The sequence below is a fragment of the Gekko japonicus genome, unplaced genomic scaffold (genome assembly GCF_001447785.1).
Source record: "Gekko japonicus isolate JY-2015 unplaced genomic scaffold, Gekko_japonicus_V1.1 scaffold2536, whole genome shotgun sequence".
Classification (NCBI taxonomy): Eukaryota; Metazoa; Chordata; class Lepidosauria; order Squamata; family Gekkonidae; genus Gekko; species Gekko japonicus.
Window position 1 is genome coordinate 116,638 of NW_015173752.1, and position 17,070 is coordinate 133,707.

Consider the following 17,070-nt stretch of genomic DNA (forward strand, 5'->3'; position numbering starts at 1 on the left):
CTCGAAAAGAAGGATGCTGTCCCCCCCCCCCCAAAGGAGAGCAACGGGGAGGATCGGGGGCCTGGAGACCAAGCCCTGTGAGGAAAGGCTGAGGGAGTTGGGGATGTTGAGTCTGGAGAAGGGGAGGCTGAGGGGGGACAGGATGGCTCTCCTGACATATCCGAAGGGCTGTCCCTTAGAGGAGGGCAGGGAGCTGTTCCTGTGGGCAGCGGAGGAGAGGACTCGCCACAATGGGTTTAAATTAAGGGCGGGAAGGGACCGGCTGGATATTGGGGGAAACGTTTTGACAGTCAGAGTCGCGCCGCAGTGGGATCAGCTGCCTGTGGAGGTGGTGAGCTCCCCCCCTCCCTGGGAGTCTTCAAGCAGCGGCTGGACAAACACTGGTCAGGGAAGCTCTAGGCTGGTCCTGCATTGAGCAGGGGGGTGGACTAGATGGCCTCTAGGGTCCCTTCCAGTTCTTTGATTCTGAATAGAGTTGCCAGGTCCCCCCTGGCCACCGGCAGGGGATGGAGGGGTAGAGTTGTCAGCTCCAGGTTGGGAAACTCCTGGAGATTTGGGGGTGGAGCCCGGGGAGGACAGGGACCTCGGTGGGGCACAATGCCACAGAGTCAACCCTCGAAGGCATCCATCTTCTCCAGGGGAACTGGTCTCTGTCGTCTGGAGATGAGCCGTGATGTCGGGAGATCCTCAGGCCGCAGTTGGAGGCTGGAATTCCTACCCCCAGCGATGGAACCACATGGCCTGGTTACCGATCGTTGCCTTGGGCGGTGGTCTCTGCAGTGTTTCAAGCTGTCTCTTCTCACCCTCGTGCAAATTGCTTGGGCTTCTCCCCCCCCCCCCACTTCTGCTGAGAAAACACCGTGTACACAAACAATGCGTGGATGTTTCGTGTATTCTTCTCCACCACCGCCACCGGTCTCCTCCCATTACCCAATGTGAGATTGTAACCCACGACCTTTGACCACTCGAAATGACCCAATCGAGCGGCAGCTTTCCTCCGTTTCCCCTCCCCTTCCTCTCTTAACTGAACGTTCCATTCGCCTAGGACTCCACCCGATCCCGCCCCAAGGAGGCAAACTGGAGATTGCTGGCATGGTGGTGGGCCAGTGGGCCGGAAGCAAACCGTCCCGGGGCCAAGGCTCCTTCGGCATGCAGGTGGTGTCAGTGGGAGGCCCAGGGAGAGGGTAAGTCCCGCTAGAGCGATCGTTCTGGGCCCGACTGCTGCTGTCGGGAAGGGTCGGTTCTCTCCTTGTAAGATGCTGCAGCAGCCGGGTGAGGGTGGGATGCAGGATACGGCCGCCGTAGAGAGACAGATGCAAAGCAGTTAGGGAAGGGGGAACCAGTAAGGCAGGGTTCGGTGGGCACAAGCACAAGAACATGAGAGAAGCCAATGTTGGATCAGGCCAAAGGCCCATCCAGTCCAACACACTCTTGTCACACAGTGGCCAGAAATACCAGGTGCCATCAGGAGGTCCAGCAGTGGGGCCAGGACACTAGAAGCCCTCCCACTGTTGCCCCCCCACACACACACATACCAAGCACCAAGAAGACAGAGCATCCCTTGCCCCAGACCGAGAGTCCCTGTCTATACCTTGTGGCTAAGAGCCACCGATGGACCTCTGCTCCACGTTTATCCAATTCCCTCTTGAAGCCGTCCACCCTTGTAGCCGCCACCGCCACCTCCCGTGGCAGTGAACTCCATCATGTTAAAAGTGCATCATGTTAAAAGTGCCTGTTCCCCTTGAAATCCCTGGAACTTAAAAGTCGATCGAAGATTTTAAAGTTTGTGTTATATCTGCCCTTTAAACGGATCGATTGCATTCAAATGAATATGCGTTATCACCCAGACCGCAACACTTAATACCTTTTTGGAGACACACTGAGGACTTGAACTGTAATGAACGAATGCTGCCGTTTGCATTAGGACAGGTCAGTGTGACTCTTCGCCCCGACCTGGGTGGCCCAGGCTAGCCCGATCCCATTAGCTCTTGGAAGCGAAGCAGGGTCGGCCACGGTTAGTATTTAGATGGGAGACCATCAAGGAAGTCCAGGGTTGCTACGCAGAGGCAGGCAATGGCAAAACCATCTTCGACAACAAACCCATCTCTGTTTGTCTCTGCCCTGACTTGGGTGGCCCAGACTAGCCTGATCTCATCAGCTCTTGGAAGCTAAGACGGGTCGGCCCTGGTTAGTACTCGGATGGGAGACCGCCAAGGAAGACCAAGGTTGCTACGCAGAGGCAGGCAACAGCAAACCCATCTCTGTTTGTCTCTGCTCTGACTTGGATAGCCTGACCTCATCAGATCGTAGAAGCGAAGCAGGGTCGGCCCTGGTTAGTACTTAGATGGGAGACAGCCAAGGAAGTCCAGGGTTGCTACGCAGAGGCAGACCATGGCAGGACCACCTTTGTTTGTCTCTGCCCTGACCTGGGTGGCCCAGGCAAGCCTGACCTCATCAGATCGTAGAAGCTAAGCAGGGTCGGCCCTGGTTAGTACTCGGATGGGAGACCGGCAAGGAGGACCAAGGTTGCTACGCAGAGGCAGGTCATGGCAAACCCATCTCTGAACGTCTCTTGCCTTGAAGCCCCTACAGGGTTACCAAAAGTCAGTTGTGGCTTGACGGCTCTGTCCCCCATCCATGTGGACTGTCCTTTGCCACCCCATTTGTAGGAACCCGCCAGAACTAAAATACTTCCACCCCCCACTTACTTATTGGAATTGGCCCCCGCCAATTTATCAGTTTACGCTTACTCTTCTGGCTGTCGCCCTAGACTGAAGGGTGCCAAATCATTCCTGATGGGTTCTTCAGCTCCGTGGGGTGGGGGGCTCTGAAAGCCACCCCCCCCCCCAGCTTCTCTTCACAGATTCTTAGCAGTTCTCTTTTTATCAGTAATAATGTTTGCCGCTGATAGAATCGATGGTTTGTGTGCTCTGGCAAACAAGTCCACAGGTTACGAGCCCACAAAAGATCCTTCTGCCCTCACGCACCTGTGCGAGTTCCCTTTCCGTAGCCCTTCCTTTCCTAAGCATCCAGGAGTCATTCTTCCCCCAAGCGAGAGACTGCTCATAAGCCTGGATCAGTGTGTTCATAAGTGAACTGAATATTGTTCCTTTTCCTTATAATTCAGCGGACTCTCTTCTTCCTGGTATTAATGAACTTGTGCTTTAATACCTTTTTTTGTGGGGGGGGGGTGTTCGTCTTTTGCAGCCGTGGCCGCGATAACTCTGGGAAGCTCTCCAAAGGAAACAAGAAAGTCAACAAGCAAGTACGTGTGTCTCGGCCTTTCTGTCCTTTGTTGTTTGTCGGTGTAGCCTCACGGCCCCCCTGGGGTCAGCAACTGATGCTCTCCACCTCTGCTCTCGAAACCACAGGATTGTGTTGGCCGGCTCACGCTGGAAGCTCCTGGAAGTCTTCCCGCACCTCTGGGAAGGAATTCTGCATAACTGGAGCGGCTGTTCCAGGGGTCCCCAACACGGTGCCCACGGGGGCCCAGGCACCCACCGGCACCTTTCCTGGTGCCCCCCCCAGTGTTCCCCCTAAGCTGAGTTAGTGTGAGCCAGCTCACAGTTTTTTAGCCTCCAGCTCACACATTTTTTGTCTTCGCTCAGGAAGGGAGGGCTCCAGAGCAAGCTGATTTGTGCAGCAGCCAGCTTTAATGCCACTCGCTCACCAAGTGGAATTTTTGCTCCCTAGACTCCACCGCTCCAGGGCAAACTAATTTATGCAGGAGCCAATTGGCTGGCTGACAACTTTAATGCCAGGAGCTCACCCAGTAGAATTTTTGCTCACAAGCAGTACTCCCTCTAAGCTGCGGAGAGTCTTGTGAGCAAAGATTCTCCTTTGTGAGCTGCTGGCATTAGAAGAAGAAGAGTTGGATTTATACCCCGCCCTTCACTACCCAAAGGTGTCTCAGAGCGGCTTACAAATGCCTTTCCCTTCCCCTCCCCACAACAGACACCGTGTGAGCTGGGTGGGGCTGAGAGAGCTCGTGACAGAAACTGCTCTTTTTCAAGGACAGCTGTGCCAAAACTATTGCTTGCCCAAGGTCATCCAGCAGGTGCAAGTGGAGGAGTGGGGACTCGAACCCGGTTCTCCCAGATTACAGTCCACGCACTTCACCACTACACCAAACTGGCTGTCACATTAAAGTTGTGAGCGAGCGATTTGGCTGCTGCATCAGTTAGTTTGCTCTGGAGCCGTCCTTCCTGAGCCGAGACAGAAATGTGTGAGCCAGAGGCTAAAAAACTGTGAGCTAGCTCACACTAACTCAGTTTAGAGGGAACATCGCTCACAAGACTCCTCAGCTTAGAAGGGAGCATTCCGGCCAAGTGTTTTTAGACAGGGGGTGGGGCTTTTGCCCAGGAAGGCTTCTTGCTCGGCTACTGGAGATTTGATCGGCTGTGCAGATTTTTAATAAACGTTGCTTTGGCAGCAGCCGCCTCCGCAACACCAACTGTGTTTCAGAGTAAGTGGCAGCAGCCATTTTGTGGTCGGCTCCGCCTCCTGTGGCAGCCATCTTGTGCTGTGCCCATCACACTGTCTCGGAATTCCAAATGCGTCCACAGGCTCAAAAAGGTCGGGGACCCATGGACCATTCCAGATTTGCTTTCTGACCCACTTATAACGTAGGGTTTTCCCAGCCCATTACTGTCAGTAAAAGGGGGAATGTTTCAGTCCATTTTGGCGGTGGTGGAGGGAACGCGCTATGGTTATAAAGAGCAAAGGTTTGTGAGTAAAGCAACGATTTCCCGGGGTTTTCTCACTGCAGCTGCCCATAAAAACCCATGGCAAGGGGACTTTCGAGTGGTGGGTTTCACTGCCTCAGTCCCCCTCCCTGCTGTCAGAATCCTGGTTAAATCAGTTCTCAACACCATTCACTTCGAAGAAAGTTTAGTTTATTGAGACGTTGATAGATACCATACTGGACACGAGCTTTGTTAGGACTGAAGGTGAAAGCAGGAAGGCACTCAAGATCAGAACCCAATCACCCCACGCCAGAACTAACAGTCAACACGTACCCCTCTACAGAAATAAAGCAGAACGACAGGTCTGGCACATCGAAGCATTTAGGAAAGTGGAAGCCTTTTGGTCTTCACACCCCTTTCCCCCTCCTCCTTCCTCTACGGCAGGCAAACTATAAAATGCATAGTGGGCCTGACACCTGTGCAGCTAGAATCTTTGGGTTTTTTTTTTTTTTTTAATTGCAATCCTCTTGTGAGGTCCTCTTTCCCCTTCTCTCTCCGCCAGGGGTCATTTCGTAGAAAAAGAGCTAGGGGAACTCATTAGCATAACTCATTAGCATATGCCACACCCCCTGACATCAGGGGCCCGGCAGTGGACCTGCAAGGCCAGCGGGAGTGCGAGGAAGCCCCGCCAAGGCCCTCCCTGGCCCCAGGCAGGCAGGGGTGGGGAGAGGCGGGGAGGAAGCAACTTACCCTCCCTCTTCTCCTGCCTCCTCCTGGCTGAATGAGGGCTGGAAGCAGGGCGGCCGGAAGCAGGGGGCGGGGCTTCATCATGTGCCCCGCCCCCCTGCACCTCACCCGGGGGAACGGCAATCCCCCGCGTTCCTCCCCGAAATGACCTCTGCTCTCCGCAACAAATGAGGCTAGAGTTGATCGAGGCCCTTCCTAAGGCAAATGGAAATAGGTCGGGGAGGACACTAGAGGCTGAAAGGGGGCGGGGTCGAGAGAGAGGCAAAGAGCCAGGATGACGGAAACCTCTTTCTCACCCAGTCCAAGGCCAGGAGGAATGCTGGCAAGGGTCTGCCTGGCTCGGGCAGGGGATTAGATAAGGAATAATGGAGGATAAATCTGTCAGTGGCTACTAGCCATGGCGACGGAGGGCAACCTCCACATTCAGGGGCCCTAAACCCCTGAATCCCAGAGCCAGGAGGCAACCTCAGGGGAAGACCTCGGTCTCTCTGCCCTGTTGTTGGATCTCCAGAGGGACTGGTTGGCCTCTGTGTGAGACGGGGTGCTGGACTAGAGGGACCCTCAGTGGTCTGATCCAGCAGGGCTCTTCTGATGTTCTTATCAGGGGAAGGCCTTGGCCTCTCTGCCCTGTTGTTGGCCCTCCAGAGGAACTGGCTGGCCCCTGTGTGAGACAGGAGGCTGGACTAGAGGGACCACCGGTCTGATCCAGCAGGTATGTTCCCTGGGTAGCTGTTTTCTATGTGGTTCTGATTCAATGCTGTGGGTGGTAGCAGATTATCAAACATGGTAAAAACAACTTCTCATCTGCACTGATGTGGGGTAAATGTCTCCTTACAATCTGGTCAGATGATGCAAGGGGACTGACTCCCAGATAATTGGCCTCATCCCAAGGTGTGGCTTTTCCCCTCTGCATTTATTTATTTATTATTTTCAATTTGTATCCCACCTTGCCGGGGAACTGTACAGATTCTGTATCCACGCTTAACCATGTTCATCCTTAGAGAAGTGGCGCTCACGAAAAATGTCTGCATTTCTTTGATAGCTGATATTTTGGGGCCGCATGGTCCACCTTTTTCTAACGTTGCCATCTCCTGCCTGACAGGGCTCTACCGACGGAGCAGCAAAGACGCCGGAGTTCAACAGCGGCAGCAGCCTCCCGCAGTCCCAGGTGAACGGGAATGGGGGCACCACCACTACTGTGGGCGAGGACCCAGGACTCGGGGCCTGCCCCTCAACCACCTCACCGTGTGCCTTAGCCAGAGACGCGGACTCGTGCAATAACAATAGCCCGTTCTTCGGGACGCTGAGCGGGGACCCCGAACGGGGCCTGGAAAACAAGCTTCCGTTCCCAGCTCTGCAGAAAGAGGAGTGAACAGCTGCCGCCGTGGGTCCAGTTGGGGTGGTGACAGAAAGGGCGTGGTGGGAGAGGGAGAAAGTTATGGCACCGTCGGCAAGGGGTGGGAGGTGGGCGTGGCGTTTGAGCAAGAATTTGGAAGCACCAAGAGGAGTGGGTTTCACTGGGGGAGGGATTGAGGGAGCACTTCCTCGATGGCACTTAAAGGGGCCGGGGGGGGCTGACCCACTGCAAAATAGGGGGTGTCCTCAAGGCGCACCACAAGGTGGAAAACAACTTTCTTGTATCCCACTCCGGGTGACCACTTCTTTTGTCTCGCCCCTCGGATTTGCTATCGTGCCAATCGGATCCACAAGAGCGGCAATTTTTTTCCCCCTTCTTTTTTTTTTTTAAGTTCGTTTGCATTTTTTTTAATTTTATAGGGGGGAGTCTTTTTAGGGGGGCGAGAATTATGAATTCTGGATTGGGGGAAGGGTGTTATTTTTTAAAGGTTAAAAAAAAAGAACAGCTGGCAAGATTTTATTTAAAAAACAAAATTAGGGCAGATTTTTCCTGCCTTCCTTGTTAATTTCTTGCCAACTGCGCCCACCGCCGGCCCCCTCCCCCTCCGAAGCAGCCTTTGCTTTCGGAGATCGTGCTGGTGGGCTGGAGTCCGGGGGGAAGGGAGAGAGGTTTTTAAGAGAGAGAGAGCGAGAGAGCTCGCAGAGCATTTTATCGCGAGATATACATGACGTGTGTATACTGGCTTGTGCTTTTTATTATATATGAAAGAGAGAGAGAGATTATATTTATATATAACGTGAATAGAGCTATATATAAATATGAACGCAGCAAAACCCGGAAGGGGGTGGAAACATTCCCGGGAGACGACTTGCGTTCCAAAGCGCCATGCGTTTTGCGAATTAAAGGCCTGCATCCCCAAGCCCACCATCTGACCTCACTGTGGTCTGGTGGAGCGAGCGGACAAGGCAGGCCACCCGATATCAGACAGAAAACTTTTTATCCTTAAAACAGACGAGCACTTAACCGTTAACAATTCCAGGACTGTGAGCGAACAGAAAGGGTGGTGTCTCTAAAAGGGGAGTGGGTGAATGACCGTCCTGTTGGGAAGGTGCGGGGGGGGGGGTGTGAGGAAGACCAAGTGCTTTAAATCCTACACACGGCACATTGGGGGTTCTGGTGTTTCGAGAGGGCGTTTGCCTGTAGACGCGGCTGTGTGTACTTTTGCGGATTCAGAACTCCATTCCGCGGTCGAGTGCCGAATTTGGCGTTCTGAGGAACACTAGCGTTCGTCAGCATGCTGAAAAATTCGTTCTGTGTTTGCAACATTCGCAATTGAAATGAATTTAAAACGGATAATTAGAAGGTGGGTGAATTGCGATTGACGGAGCAAGCTGATCGAGGCTTTAATTGGATTTATAGGATGGGGGGGGCTTTGACACCTTGTACAACTACCTCTCCCCCTCCTCTCTTGCGGCTGCTACGCCTTGCTCCCCCACCCTCGAACCCGTTCTCGCCTTCTGCCACTTTTTAATCGTTAAAACAAATTCCAAAGTTTTGACAACTTTGCATTTTGGAATAAGCTAGGTAAAAAATAAGCCGCAACGGTCTATAAAAATGGGTGGTCTATTCTCGTGTACTGAACTTGAGGGGGGTGCAAACGACACACAGCTTTGTTTATACAGAGTAGATTAAAACAGGGAAGAGTCCAAGCTGGAGTTCAGGTGAGTGAGGTTAGAATTCCCGCACAGTGAACTTCACCCCTGCTCTCCAGCTGTGCGGACTTCCAGCATACCGTTTAATCTGCTTTCTCGCAGCTTTCTTGGTGTATGCCTCAAACTGCTCAGATGGCAAAACACCAGAATTATCCTTCCAACCCCAGAACGTGCTTCTTATTTTAATTTCTGCCTTCTGCTGTCTTTCAGGGTGACGTTACTCCCCCCCCCCCACATACTCACACAAGGCTTTCAAAGGGACAACTGAAACTGTTCTTAGAAACCAGGTGCTTGGGGAAATGACTCGTACTGCCTTGTTTGACCATGATCAGGCCACATACATACAAGATCCCAGGAAAAAAGAAGTCCAAGTCATACATGCCCATCTGTCCAAAAGATGTTGCGCCTCTCCCATTGGTTTTGCATTGCCAGAAATTTGCAAAACCAATCAGAGCCAGTAATTGGGACTTTTCGGAGTCTTGATAGCTGGAATTGCCTGCAGAATCCCGAGAGAACTCAATGGTTGTTCATCCTTTCTGGAAGTTCCTAAGAATACAAGCGTTTTCATCCTGAGTTCCTCCAGTTTGCCATTCCCTCTTCCTAAACGTTTATGGCACAGATGTTCCCGAGACATTTGCCAGCCAAGCATGACTAGGGTTGCCAAGTCGATCTTTGCCGGGAGCGGGGGGCTCCCGGCCAGCGTCTGGTGCGCGTGCACGCAAAGTGCGCTCGCCGCATGCACGTCACCCGGAAGTGACGTAACGACGCCAGGCACGCTGGGGGTGGGGCCACGGCCATACAAGGGAAAACCATAGACTTTTGCCTCGGATGGCCATGGCTCGGTGCCCGGCGTGGTCGCGTCACTTCCAGGTGACGCGCACATCGGGGAGGAGTTCCCCCCAGGGCCCGATCCAGCGGCACCGGGGAACGGGCCTCTGGGGCGGGGGTTTCCCCGCCCCCCGGGGGGACTTGGGAAGCCTAAGCATGACCCACATAAGTCATTCTCTTTAACTGGGCTTAACTTCCATGGTTGTGCTGAATATTTAGAAGGGAGAGCAACTGGGCCGGTCTTTTATTCTCCTGAGATGGGACAGAGCAAGATTTCTTCAGTTAATATTCTCCGACCTCCCTCTTCTTACATACAGGGCTTTTTCGCATTCTCATTTTCCTCCCTTGTAAGTTCCTGTTTCTTCCGGGGAGGGTGTGTGTGTTTTGTTCCCTCCTGTGGTCAATTTGATATTACACATGTTTATGTCCTGCAGTTTAAATCTGCAGGGAGGGATGCCGGACATAGACGGGTGTAATTTCAAATTGACTAGAGGGAGCAAAACACATGCTGAATGGGGATGGGGGGACCCCAAAGAAACAGAAACTGACAAGTAACATGAAAATGCAGAGAAGCCTGTAGATTCTCCATCACCTCTGTCCTTGATTCTCTAACCTTCCCTTTTCTAGCACTCGTAGCAGAGAAAAGAAGCTTCAACATAAAACATTTTAACTTCTGCAAGTATGCCTCAGATAAACCTCAATGTCCACTGAGAAGAAGTATGAAAGTGGAATAAATGAATGCAGCTTTGCCCACATTTCACTCAGGCCTGGCCTAACGAAGCCGTATGGGGTAGTGGTACGGATTGTACCATTTTAAACCTTCAAGTGGGGGAAGCTTACATTTTTAATAGTCCCCATGTAAAAAGCACATTTTTTAAAAAAAATGAGTATATCAATGAGAGAGAGAGAGAGATTCCAGCTTAACCCTTCAAGTTCAGTACACTTTTCCACTTCCGGGGAATGATTAACATAGAGGAACTCTGAAAAACAGGATCCTTCTCTTGCGCTTTCCAGCGGTACAATCCATTCTGCTACCTTCATCCCCTGGCACCTCATTACCACCTCTTTTCTGCTGCACAACCAACCCTGATACTGTGCCACTTAATCATCAGGAAGAAAATTATTCTCAATGGAGAAGCCACTCAAGGGTGGAGGGACACTGGGTCAGACATTACAACTGTCCATGAGGATTTTATTTGCTCCAGCTAATGTGGATACCAGGAGAAACCCAGCTTTCTCTCAGTTATCTACATCAGCTGGAGCAATAAAATCTTCATGGATAGCTTGTAATGTCTGATCCAACCTGGACCGGGATGCAGCTTTCCTGATGAGTTTGGGACACAATAGCCCCGACTCTTGAAATGTACAGAAAAGGTCTTTCCTGTCTTCATGAAAGGCACCTGGATAGGTGAAGAGAGAACCTTACCTCTTTTATTGGAAGCCTAAGAGTGCCTTCAAAGCACAGCTCCTCTGTGGAGACTTGCCTAGCGAAGTATGGCCCCCTCTGAGGGCTGACCTTCATTTGGAGTCCCCAGAAGGAACCCCGTGGAGATTTTGAGATACCGAGGCTGTGGGGCAAGGGGGAAGCTTGCCCTGCATTTCTCTTGAGGTGCAAATCTCTCGTTAAGTACGAGCAGAAGGCAGAAATTAAAATCATGCATTAAAGGTGTATGTTGCGGGGGGGTTGGCGGTCTGAAAAGCTCCCAGCTTCAGTGCCAGACGGAATAAGCCCAACTAACGTGGCGGGGGATAGTGTTGGAGAATGCTGAATTTAAACTTTTAAAGCTTACATCTTCTGTCACTTGAATGTGCTCCAGTCTGGATTCGACTCAGTGATGCAGAGGTTACCTACTTTATCCCCAGGGTTAACTGTGGGTGGGGCCAGTATAAGTCACCCTAACACGAGATTTCCCGTTTCACAGACAGGCAGTTGCTTAACCTCTTCCCCGTAGAGCTGGGGAGCTACCCGTGCAAATTGGGAAGCGGGTAGAAATTGGGAGGAGGAAGTGTACCCCCCCGGTTGACCGGGGCGGGGTGTGTGAATCAGCCACTTTTAACTTGACAGTATTTAACCAAGGAGGGAGGAAAAGACTTTCCTCTCTGGACCGATAGTGCAGATTTCCAAGCAGCTTCACCATTGCCAGTTCTGAGGCTCACCTCCGAACTAGAGAGACTCCGAGCTACCTTTTTCAGTCGATCACACAGTTCTCCCATCACAGAGCTATATCAGTAGAGTATCCGGCAGCCCTGAGGGGAGGCCTATTCATGCGATGGTTTCTGACATCTGTTGCATCTGTTCTCTCCTATCAAATTTCTAATGTTTTGTGGGTCGGCTCCTTTGGATTTGGGTCAGATTCCCCCCCCCCCCCCCCCCCCCTACAATACAGTCGGACAAGATATTGATTGTAAAAAAAGACAGGAGGGGTTAGTTTGGCTTTATATTTGTACAGACTGCAGGTAGTGGCGGTTCTCAGGTACAAATTAATCCTCCTAGACTGTTCACAGGGAAATACTGTTGTGCTTACTATAGCTGTGTGCGTGTATGCTGCAATAATGGAGTGCAGAATAAGGGACCGGTTGCGGGATTCGGTTTCCCGAGAACGTTGCCTTTCTTCTGCGTCTTTGTTTTTTGTTTTTTTTTCTAATCAAGTATCTAGTCCTTATGGCTGCAGGGACATCCTTAAATATGTGTGAGCACTGTCGGATGAAATCTCAGAAGTCAAGAGTGCTTTGTTACTTATCGAATATCAAGGCCACCATGAATTAGACCAAACAGTAAACCTTGTAAAACAAATTATGCAAAGTAAGATTGCAAAAAGGGCATCGTTTGCAAAAAAAAAATCTATCCTGTTAGCAGAATTTTGGTTTTTCATTGCCGAATATCAGTACTTTGAGCCACTTTAAAAAAGAATGCATGCATGCAGTCCCGCGCTATACCTCCTATGCTGGGGGGGGGGGATCTTGACATGATTTCATCCTAAAATCTCATTTGGTGAACTTCCCGCATTGTTTCTTCCCTTTCCACTTGTATACAGGGTTTTCAGAAACAGGTGTGGCTTCATTCAGAACTGCTCAGTCTGCCAAAAAGTTAGCAGGTGTTGCTCATCTTTAAAACCTTATTAATATTTTCTTCCAGGGTTTTTTTGGGGGGTGGGGGTGGGGGGGAACAATCCCATCTGAGGCATTTTTGATTCAAAGCCCAGACTTGATCCAGCACCAAAGATGTGGATGGAAATTGCTGGCTTTGTTTCTCCTGAAAGGGTCCAAATGATTGGATAGTTCTGTCTTTGCCCCAACCTGCCATTTCTTTGAACTTTGCATCCATTTCATTTCATCACAATAGTATAATCATCTTCTTGTGAAGACTTAAAAGGTAGAACACGGTTAGATCTATGACTGACATGACTGAATGTAAAAGAGCCTTTCTGTACTCTGTGATCTAACAGCCAAGCTATCATGACATAATTCTATCAAGGGGGGGTGGGATTGAGTCTGTAGCCTCAACAGCTTTGGCAGGTTCCCTGCAATCTCGCATGGACTTCAGCTGAGGTGGAGCCCTTTTTTCCTGCATCCAATCCTGCAGTTTGTGTGCTACAAGAATTCACACTGGAGCAAGGATTAATAATTGGATCTCTGTGTTGCGGAAGGGGGAAACAAGTCTCCCAGCATGTACGAATCTTCTCTCCTGGACTTGATACAGATCTTTTCGGTGGTGACATTGGAAGATACTGTTTCCTTCAGCAGGAATGAAGTGTTTTGTTTCTTGGCCAAAGTGACGATGACTTCTTTCCCCTGGATTGACACCTAGCAAATCAGGATTCTAACGAGCGTACTGCTGCTTGAATTTTAGGCTAAGCTGAACCAAGGCTTTGAGGCAGCCAGTATTGACCATTGAAGTATGGCTAATTCTCTTGCCGCTTTGATGCCACATTCACCTTGTGGCAAAACAATGCTAATCCCCTTCTCTTCCTCCCGCCCCGCCCCCCAAACTCCTGGCCAAATTATTCCTTTTACATTTGCAGTACCTGTTACAGATTTCCGTTAAATCTGATGCTGATATACCAGAGAACCTTGCTTGTAGGAATCAGACGTTTGTGTAGATATACCAAGCCATAGATACGTGGTGGTGCAGTTGCAGCGATTCTGAACGACACACAAAAACTTTCAAGTTGAGTACCTGAAATTGGTCCGTTTCAGGCTTTTAGGGTTTTGAGCGGAAAATTCCCAAAACTCCAGTTCTCATGTGAAACCAGAAGTCCCTAGTTCTTGAGTGTGGAGATTAAAGTTCCAGTTGCAGAGAAAGCTTTTAAAAAATGCCTCGCAGAACTCAGCTTGGATCCCACCAAACATCTCCACCGATGGGAGTACTTCTCGCTTCAACCCAAGATGCCCCCCCCCAAAAAAAAAATGCTGCTCCTGAGAGACCCTCGACAACAGTTTGAGGGAAGAGTTGGGGAGGATCACTCGCAGAAGTGGGAGCTGTACGGATGGAAACAGTCAATAGAACTCTGCCACAAACTTTGTTCCCGACATTCAGATCTTAGAAATGCACTGCGTTTATCCAATGTACTGGTTAAGCTGGCTTTCTGCCTTTCTCGGTGCACGGTATAGAAGGTGGTGATGATATTGGTCATAACCCACAGAAGCGCAAGGGGATCCATGTGCCCACTGTGGCCTTTCCCCTCCACTTCTCCACCAGGCTTGTCCCTCTGTGTTGCAACCAGTCTGCAACAGTCGGGTTTTCGATTGGCTTGTGGCGTGGTGCACAAGGATTATTTTATGGAAAAGAGAAAATGAGCCCAACAGGAAGGGGCTCAGGATGCATTATCACTATTATTTGTGAAATGAAAGGGTCGGACTTTAATAAGGGTGGTCCTGAAGTACCTGGGGTCTCTGAATCCCCCCCACACACACTTTTTTTTTGGTCGAATTATGTTTTTAATTCTTGTTGAGAGGGAGAGAGCCATCAGCTGGAGCACCTTTGCTTTTCCTTACATACACACAACACTCTCTGAGGCTGTTTCCTCAAATGGTACAAATCAGCAGCCCTTCGTTCAGGATCCCTGCATCTGTAGCTCCCCGGTTAGCTCCAGACCGCGTCAAAGTAAGATCCGCTCACCTAGCGATGGGGATCGGGTTTATGATGAATTAATTGCTGTCGTGTTAATGTCGATGCTGAGAATTCATTGAACCCTCTCTGATCCCCCCCCTCCAAAAAAAATCTGCCACGCACTGGAACTCAGATGGTAACAAGCAACTTTTCATTCAAGGCAAAAATACATTCTTGAGTCCAAGCCTTCTTCCTCTTAGACACATGACGTTTCACGTGGGGATAAACCCAGCCTTTTAAACTTTTCCTGGCTCCACTTCCAGACTGCCCAAGTGTGTTTCTTGAAGGCAGGCAGCCTTCATTAGGATTTCAGTAGTAATCCTGGATTTGCGGCACACTTTCGTCCGTAGCTTTGCTGACTTGGCTGGGCTTTTCAAAGCCAACTTAGCGGCCAGTATTCCTTGAACTTCTCTGAAGGTCCATCACATTCGGAGGCCATAACACAAGGGGGGAATATTTGTCGCCATCCATTTTCTCGCCAGGCCTACCGTTCGGTTTAGCCCGTGAGGCATTTTGAGGAACACGACATCCAAATATCCTTTCCAAAGACTTCCAACACATTTTTTTTCAGGATACCTTTTTAACCATTTACTGGTGTGGTTTAAAACCTTCACCCGTCTCTTCAATTCTGAAGCAAGCAAGCGAACCCTTAGATCCCTGGGGGGGGTGTTGTCGACAAATATGACTGACAGGGACTTGAATACTTTGTGGACAGGAATGGGGAGGTACCCCACTCTGTAGGCGATAGCGGTGTATACCCGAGAGCCCGTGAAGAGGACAACACAGGGCCGCTGAGAAATCAGTTGGGGCAAGGAACCATCATACCCCTCCCCCCTCATCATTCAACTCGAGAATTAATCAGGGCCATAATCCTGAACATACTTACTTGGAAGTAAGCCTCACTGAAATCAGTGGGACTCCTTTCCAAATAAGCATGGTTTAGAATTGGGCTGCAAGAATCCTAAGCAAAATACATTATTATTTTTTTCTTACTCTAGTTAGCAGAATTTTTACTGCTGAGGTTGAATCATTATAGTAGCTAATGTACCTGACGTGTGTTTTTGGTAAATATGCATGTTCTATTTCTCCCCCCCCCCATCTTTTTGACCCATCCCCACCTTAAAAAAAAAAAAAGAATTCTGGTCTGTCTTGTGATTTCTTTTTTTTAAGTCCTTTTTAAATTTGTTTACCCTATTCAAAACAATCTGTTAGGAAATTTTCTGTCTTTAATTGCTAGTTACCGCTCATTGCTTGAAGTCAGATATTGTTGCTAATTTTCTAGTTATTTTTAAGATTAGATTTTTTTCCCCCTCTACAATTTTGGAAGACCACCCCCCTTCCCTTCCAAACGCACCTTACCTGTCTATAATATTACACACTCAGATGGGATGTAACTTTTCTGACTATAACCATTGCGCTTGTATTTTGGTAGATGCTTCGTTGATAGTAACTAAATGCCTAGTAAGATTTTTCAAAGTAAAACCTCCAATCTCAGTTGTTATTTTAAGCCAATCTTTCCCCTCACACACCTTCCTCAAGTAACCCTCAAGTTGCATTTTATCATATATCTATCAATATATATATATACCCCCACGCCCCCTTTAAAATGTTTAGCCTAAGATTTTAGCTTTAAAGGGGGGGGAAATCTTTTGCCGAACAGAGTAAATCTCATTTTTCTTGTTAGTGAATCCCTGTCGATTGCAAGTTCATGCTTCCTTTAGGAAGGGAAAACGGCGATACACTGTTTCCCTCCCCCTTTTCAAAATGGGTTTTTTTTAAAAAAAAAAAATGCTATTAACACCTGTTCTTAGTGGATGGATAAATGTTATCTTTACTACCCCCCACCCCCAACCTTGATAATCAAATCCCCATCTCCCCAAACCCTGCACCCCACAATAAACTCCATAGGTTGTTGGGGTTGGTTGTTTTTTTTTTAATCAGTGTAAGTTCGGACAGGTTGCTCTAAATCAGGGGGAAGTCGCAGTAGGGTTGCGATCAGAAAGCTTGGGTGTCTTTTGGGAATGTTTTTTTTTTTTTTTGCTGGTGGAATCTGGGCGCAGCGTTCATCTGTTGATGATGGAGAGAGACTTACAGTGCTTAATAAAGTCTATTCTTTTAGTAAAACTAAGTCTGATGTTTCTTTTACCCGAATGTGAAACTACCTTATACTGAATCACACCCTAGGTCCATCAAAGTCACTATTGTCTACTCAGAGTGGTAGCGGCACTCCAGGGTCACATGCATGTTTGAGGCCCTGGCCCGGAGCTCCAGGTTCGCAGAAATCCCAAGGAAAAGTATATGCAAGATGCAGGTTTGCTAATGAGATTTTAATAAGCAGCAGGGCTTTTTTTGTAGAAAAACTGCGGGCTAAGCTCCCCTCCGTCGGGTCTCGAATGCACACAGCAAACCTTAGCCAGACCTCGAGAATTGATGGGTAGCTAAAACTAAGCATCTTATACCCTAACTGCTGGCTGCAGTCAAGAAATCATTAAGCTATCCCAAACACTAGGATGAGCCAGGCCATCTCGTACCTGGCATTTAGTGGAGAGAGAAAATTCATTAGGCTTCCTAGATAAGAGCAGCTTACAAGCAGTGTTCCCTCTAAGCTGAGTTAGTGTGAGCTAGCTCAGT

The 17,070-nt window shown here is 49.4% G+C and overlaps 1 protein-coding gene across 1 annotated transcript; it reads left to right on the forward strand.

Annotated features, from left to right (window-relative positions):
* Positions 1-1,074: 1,074 nt before the first annotated feature.
* FAM120C (family with sequence similarity 120C) lies at positions 1,075-7,155 on the forward strand. Its single transcript, XM_015423492.1, has 3 exons — positions 1,075-1,184; positions 3,208-3,265; positions 6,535-7,155. Exons 1-3 carry the CDS (start codon positions 1,093-1,095, stop codon positions 6,802-6,804), a joined length of 420 nt encoding a protein of 139 aa, XP_015278978.1. The 5' UTR covers positions 1,075-1,092; the 3' UTR covers positions 6,805-7,155.
* Positions 7,156-17,070: the final 9,915 nt, after the last annotated feature.

Excerpts from the sequence above, each read along its gene's own strand:
- FAM120C (XM_015423492.1), top strand. The coding sequence starts at position 1,093 with ATGGTGGTGGGCCAGTGGGCCGGAAGCAAACCGTCCCGGGGCCAAGGC. Across the intron at positions 1,185-3,207 it reads GTGGGAGGCCCAGGGAGAGG|CCGTGGCCGCGATAACTCTG; the intron begins GTAAGTCCCGCT and ends CGTCTTTTGCAG. Across the intron at positions 3,266-6,534 it reads ACAAGAAAGTCAACAAGCAA|GGCTCTACCGACGGAGCAGC; the intron begins GTACGTGTGTCT and ends CCTGCCTGACAG.